The 6,725-nt window shown below is 50.3% G+C and overlaps 1 protein-coding gene across 1 annotated transcript in view; it reads left to right on the top strand.

Moving 5' to 3' along the window:
- Window positions 1–1,989: 1,989 nt before the first annotated feature.
- The window catches only part of LOC103779592 (CUB and sushi domain-containing protein 2-like), a gene marked incomplete at its 5' end in the record, with an annotated part of 28,401 nt that continues 23,665 nt past the window's right edge, over window positions 1,990–6,725 (top strand). Inside the window, 2 exons of the mRNA XM_008947229.1 lie at window positions 1,990–2,163; window positions 5,653–5,826. Coding sequence (XP_008945477.1) covers window positions 1,990–2,163; window positions 5,653–5,826 — 348 coding nt within the window. The remainder of the gene's footprint in view (window positions 2,164–5,652; window positions 5,827–6,725) is intronic.

The following is a 6,725-nucleotide window of genomic DNA, read 5'->3' on the forward strand; positions in this document are numbered from 1 at the left end:
GAAAGGAAAAACCAGACTTAAGTTGTCAAGGTTAGCAGCAACTCCAGAATTTGGAGGATGTCTGTGATTGTGCGTGACCTTTTTAGTAAAAGAACCCTTGGAAAGGCTGATTCTGGCTCTGTGTAGGTGGGTTTGAATGACTCTTGTGTCTGAGGATGCTCTTGAAAAAGTTTTAACTCACTTTTACCTGCCAAGTATATAGATGCTAACCTCTGATCACGAAATCGTGTTGCTGGAGGTGCTCCTGCTGCCAGGGAGATCTATGGAAATACAGGAGTTTTTCAGCATCCCTTTGCATGACTCATCTTGTTTCTTTCGGGAGGGACCAAACCCATTAGAACAAAGCAGATGAACGTTGCTCATCTGTGTCTTGCACGCAGTGAAGGAGTACAGGGCTGGTTCCCAGGAAGGCCCTTTGTGTGGCTCTGCCTCCTGCCAGCTCCTCTGACTCAGGTGCCTGAAAACCCACCAGGCTTTTGTGCAGAGATCTCTGAAGGTGTCTCGTGTGCAGGAGTTGGCCTTGAACTTATTACATTACATTAAGCCTTATGGATAACATAAATTTAACGTCGTTAAAGCAGAGCACTGTTGGGCTCTCAATTAGATGCCTTGAGGCTTTATTGCTTCTGAAGCTCAGGGCTGTGTGTTAGCACATAAGAATTTCCTATTGTCCTGATATTTTCTCTTTAAACCTGCTACAGTTGCATCCTCTCTGAGAATGGGTCTTTTTGATCCATGGCAACTGTGGGGAGCCTTGTTTTTTTTTTTTTTTCTGGGACAGAATCCATCACCTGTTTCAAAACCTGTATAATCACATTCAGAAGTACCTCAGGGCATTTGACATCTGCTTCCTGCAGCACTGAAATGCTATCTTGCCTCATATTTTTTAGACCTGTACCTGTCACCAGCTTGCATAAGGAATAAATTCCCATCCCTGTGGTATAGCCCAGCACTGGCAGTCAAACGTGTTATGGATCTTTTGTGGGATTTTCATCTTGCCATCTAGCTTCTGGCTCTGGCAGCTGCAGAGCTGAAGTGCTGGACTTTACCAACAGGCTGTTGCCTCTTTCAGCATGACAATAATTGATATTGCTTTGTCCTCAGCTGTCAGAATATGTCACATGCCTTAAGCAGCCAAAAATCTCTCTCTGGAGTATCCTGAGGTTGGCACAGTGGAACTCGCTGCCGTGCTCAAGGCAGAGATTTTGGGGTCCCCCCCAGCAGGGGCTGTGTCCTGCAGCACTCACCTCTGTTGAGGTGCCTGCAGAGTGGCCTGGGCAGAAGCAGTTGGGGTTTCAGTGCTGGGTGTGCTTCGTGCTGCTGCAGCCTTTGCCTCTGCAGCTCCCCTGGCTGGTGCTGGAGCCGCTCAGAGCAGGAGCTCTTAGCCCCTCACCTCCCTGCTGGCCCAAGCTGACATCAGACACAAGAGCTGTGCAAAAATCCTCGTTTGAAGGATTTAGAAATACAGATTTTCCCCCAAAGTTTTTTTCCAACTTAAAGTAGGAACATTTAAACTTTCTAGGCCATATGCTACAAACCTGATTTTTCTCGTATTTTTCCTCTTTTAACTATTCCTCCAGGTGTAACTTTATAGTACAGTGAGCATACATCTGACTTACACCAGGGAGAGGGAGAAAAACATCAAGTTTCCTGGCTCTGTGTGTGATGCCCAGGGTAACATAAGGCAATAGATTAATAGCAGGAGCTGGGATTTTTGAAGAGGAGCTCGAGGGATTTACGGTGTAAGTCGGTCGGATGCTGGCACTCGGCTGCTTAGAGAGCAGCTCAGAGAATTTCTCATGCCAGTAAAATGAGCAGAGATATCATGCTCTCCTTGGCTCAGTCTTCCAGCAGAGCTGGCCACGAGTCTTTGAGGTCACTGGGGGTTTCAGGGCTAATGTGGATGTTTTTTTATGCTCTCTTTCCTGACGGATAATCCACTTTCTTCCAGGTAAAAAAAAAAGTAACATCTCCCATTTCTGATTGTAGCTATCACTTGTGGCCACCCTGGCAACCCTGCCAATGGCTTGACCCAAGGGACTCAGTTCAATCTGAACGACGTGGCCAAGTTTGTGTGCAACACTGGGTACCACCTGGAAGGAGCTTCACAGTCCCAGTGCTTGGCCAACGGCCAGTGGAGCAGCACCCTGCCCTCCTGCCGTGGTAAGTCAGGGAGTCACAGTCACTTGGGTTGGAAAAGACCTTTAAGATCATCACATCCAACTGTTAATCCAGCATCTGCCTCCACCCTGGCTTGGGCAAATGGGACTTGTCTGCACCTTCCTCCTTGGTTTCTCTGGATTCCTAAAATCCAGCTTGATGCTGTCATCAACTCCTGAACAAATCCTGCAGTTCCTCAGGGAACTACAAGTGGTGGTTGAGCTCCAAGGGCCTGTGTAAATCCCATGCCACAAACTTGGTTTTCCCAGGGGCTCCACGCAGAGCTGTTCATGGACCCTGCCCAGCCCTGCATCCTCCAAGACATTGAAATGTGTGTTGTGAGTGGGGAGGACACAAGTAAATATGAGGCCAGTCCCTTAGAGAAGTCAACCTGATAACCACAGACCAGTTTACTCAAGGCAAACACCACGGCCTTGGCACAGAGCCCTTTCCCCTTCCAGGCTACCCTCCTTCCCTTGGGACTAACACTCAAATTCACTTACCAGCTTCCCTCCCCTCCCTGCACTCCCTCCCTCTGTGCTCCCTTAATCCAGTATCCCTGTCGATACTGCTGCTGTGTCGGTCAAGAAATTGGTGGGTCTCAACTGGTTAATCTAAGTCCCAGTTTGGGGCCAGAGAGCAAGGGCAGGAGCCTGCAGGATTGCCTCTGCTCAGGGAGCAAGGGCAGGAGCCTGCAGGATTGCCTCTGCTCCCTCTTTTCCCTTTCAATGAGGACTTCTTCTATTTGTGCCTCCAAGAATCGTTAAAAATTAAACCAACTTAAACTGTTGCATATGTGATTTGCAGTTTTTTTTCCCCCCCCTTTGCCTGCTCATTTTTGGACAATCCTTTGTTCTTTGTTACACCCTTTGTTTTGTGTTTTTTGTTCTTTTTTTGTTGTTGTTTGTTTGCAGTTGTAAACTGTACTGACCCCGGGCACCTGGAAAACAGCATCCGTCAAGTGCAGCCAAGTGGGCCTCACAGATTCAGCTTTGGAACAACTGTCTCATATCAGTGCAGCCATGGATATTACTTATTGGGTACACATGTCCTTACCTGTCAGGGGGATGGCACTTGGGACCGTGCCCTCCCACAGTGTCTTTGTAAGTTCTTCAGAATAACCCCATCCACCCCAGGTTTCCATCCCGCGTAGTTCCCTGTCCCTTAGCTGAATGGTTGTGCAAAAAGTCTGGATCCAAAGACCTTTGTAACCCGTGGGAGTCCTTCCACTGGCTGCACCAGCCTCTGGATCCTGCCCACAGAGGAAAATACGTGGTCTGAGGAGAGAAATCCTATTAGGCAGGGCTGGTTTCCCTCTGCAGGGGAAGGCAGCTCCTGCAGAGTTTCGCTGGTTCCAAGCAGCCCCAGCAGAGCCAGTGCAGCTGGAGGAGGGCAGCAGGACTTGCACAAGATGGGTCTCCAGGGGAGGCAGAGTCTGAGCAGGCTGCTGAGACCCCAGCGTGGCCAGCACGGCTCTGGGACAGGGAAAGAAAGGAGAACTGGGAGGGTCTGGGTGCTGGTTTGGCCTAAGGGGTGTTTCCAGTAGCATAGAAAGACACAAACTCTCCTGGTGGTCTCATGCTGTGCTGGTAGTGCCTGGTGCAGGAGGTGTCCAGGTGTTTATGAAGGATCTCAGGCTGGTGCCCCTGTGTTACACTGGGGGAAATCAAGGTCCCAAGTGAATTTGGAGGTGCCTTAGGGCTGCCCAGTGAGCTGGTGGCAGGGGCAGGAGCAGTGTGCTGGCAGACCAGCCCCCAGGACAGTGAGTATGTCCTTTGGAGACTACAGTAGCTGCAATCTCCTTATGCATAACAAATATAACTAATACAATGATTAGGGAATCCCTAAATCAGGCTCCTTCAGTTCCCATCAGCTTAGCTGTTCCAAAGCCACCGTTGTTTCTTTTTTGCTTGCATTATCCTTTGACACCTAGTCCTACGAAGTAATTTTTGGCACGTTTTCCTTTCTTTTTGTTAGCAGCATGCCACTTTCTCCTGTTTGCAGCACCCTGCACGGGCCCTGGGGAATTCCCAAGTGATAACTGGGTGTTGCTGCAGCCACGGGGCTCTGGGAGGGTGGTCACCCACCTTTTAAAACCTGGGTGCCTAATGCCTCAGGCTCTCATTCCACACCTTTCCAGCTAAGTAAAAAGGGATCCCTTTCCTTAAAATGTTGAGCATCCATTGACTTGGAGGATTTGTGGGCATTCCCAAAACTTTGGAAACTCAGGACAGTTTTGTGACTGATTATCTGAATTAGTGAGCTTAATAGCTTAAAGAAAAAAAAAAACCTAGAATTTTGCATGGCTTTGTTTTCTGTGTGCTGAAATTAATATATGCTCAGTGCTGAAACCCATATCCCTTTAAAGTGTTTCTAGCTGGGTACCTAGATTCAGCAAGCATTTTCAAAACCATAAATGAGATTGATGCCAGACCAGCTTGGGTTGCAAACGCTGCCTCTTGCCTGTGTCTGAGGAGGGAGTAAACCAGAGCTGATCCCTTTGAGGGGTGGGAGAGCAAGTCCAATAAGTGCACAGGAGCAGAGCCTAACACATCAGAAGAAACAGTCTGCACACTGTGTACATAAATCCTTTAAAAACCTCAACGCCACCACAGGTTTTAAGCTTAGCTGAGTCTGCTGGAGTATCTGTTATTAAATTGTTAGTTACAGTGTGAGTTTAAGTATGAGCTATCAAACCCATTTCCTTGCAGAACGTCCTTGGTTTTAGTCACAGCTCTGCACCAGGATATTTCAACGCCCACGTGCCCAGACACAGGCGTGCTCCCTTTTTATTGGAGCATACATTGTGTTTTCTGCCTAATGCCACTGTTGGTATTTTTAGCCTCTAGCAGAGGGAGAGAAGATCCCCATTAAGGATGCTTTCCCTCAGAAAGCGAGTGGTGCCTGGTCTTTATGCTGAGCACCCTCATCCAGACCTGTCTAATAGCCCCTAGATCTGTCAGTGTATTTGTCAGCAGCCTCCCTGTCTCCTCTCTGATTGCTAAGCTAAAGTAAACCTATTAATTATGGTTAGCAGTGGGTCTTTGGTGGCAGTGGTTGAGTGATCTGCCAGGATCATTTGCTCAGGTGTGACACGGTGTCAGCTGCAGCTCCTGTGCCACAGGACCTGGTGCTGCCAGGGGTGGGTGGGGGCGAGGGTGTGCATGGAAACAATCCTATTTAAGAAGGGATGAGTTCCGCAAGGAACCTGCAAAATGCCTCTCAGTGTCAAGACTCAGCATTTGTGCACAAACCCTTGGCAGCTCTTACAGGAGGAGCTCACGTCCCCCAGGAGGAGACAGATGTGAGGTCTTTCTGTACCACACCTGCCCCGTGGCACGAGCCACAGGGCATTTGGTGGCCTCTGGGCTAGACGAGTGGGTTTCAGGCCCCGTGCAGTGACCTCAGACCATCAGTACTTTGTGCCTGCTGCCTCTGCCTTCGAACGAGCAATTCCCTCGTGGTTGAAGCTGTCTGATCTGTCTCTCACAGTGGTCTCCTGTGGGCACCCCGGGTCCCCACCCCACGCTCAGCTCTCGGGTGACAAGTACACGGTGGGCTCGGTGGTGCGGTACAGCTGCCTGGGGAAGCGGACGCTGGTCGGCAACACCACCCGCATGTGCCAGCTGGACGGGCGCTGGAGCGGCTCCCTGCCACACTGCTCAGGTGAGGAGGGCTTTGGGCAGGAGGCCCTGGGCCAGCCCCACCCTCCCCTGCCCCTTTTTGTCCTCATGGGCGTTGCTGAGCTGGAGGAGCACACGCGCCACAGAGGGAGGTGGTGGAAGCCTCTGAAAATCGCCGCCTCTCGGCTCGCCAGACTCCTGCAGCTCGGCTGATAAGCTCTGGCAGAGAGGAGAGCACGCGGCCTGCAGGATGGGGAATAAATCACTGCAGCAAGGGTCTGTGGCAGGAGGTGTGCTGCAGCACGCTGCTCTGCCGTTTTCTGCGTGCAGAGCCTGTACAGGGTGCACATGTCTTATGCAAAACTGGGTCTTTGCATCCCATCTGCAGCATCTGACCCTCTTTCTCATGCATTCCAATAACAGAAGCCCGTGTGGCTCCTTTCCAGGGTCTGACATCTGCTGTGGTGTCACCATAGCAGTCCCAGGCCTGCACAAGGCAAGTGGAGTCTGGTATGATGAGTTTCCACATCACCAGCAGCTCGCTGAGAGCAGCTTGGTGACAGAAGCCCAGTCCCTTCCCATGCTGAAATGAGAAAAGTCTTGCACTGAAAACATCCTGAAAGCAAAAAAATCCCTGATGAGATGAGCTTGGGTCAAAGTCATGGGGGATGCAATGGAATGTGTTTGCCAAGCCATGCTGGAATTGGGGCACTGGGATCTCAGCTGTTGGCCTCCAGGAGGAAGGGTGCTGGATAACTGGCAGGGTGCTGTGCAGAGCCCTCCCCACACCATCCCACCACTTGTTGCTTGGACAGCACAGAGGCAGACAAGAACTTTGCTGAAGCAAAGCATCTGGGGCAATTTTTAATTATGCCACTTAGATTTAGCAGCTCCACTTGACCAAGTTTAACCTCTGCTTTGGAAGGCCAGAAGCCTTCAAGA

The sequence above is a fragment of the Merops nubicus genome, unplaced genomic scaffold (genome assembly GCF_000691845.1).
Source record: "Merops nubicus isolate BGI_N331 unplaced genomic scaffold, ASM69184v1 scaffold13009, whole genome shotgun sequence".
Taxonomy (NCBI): domain Eukaryota; kingdom Metazoa; phylum Chordata; class Aves; order Coraciiformes; family Meropidae; genus Merops; species Merops nubicus.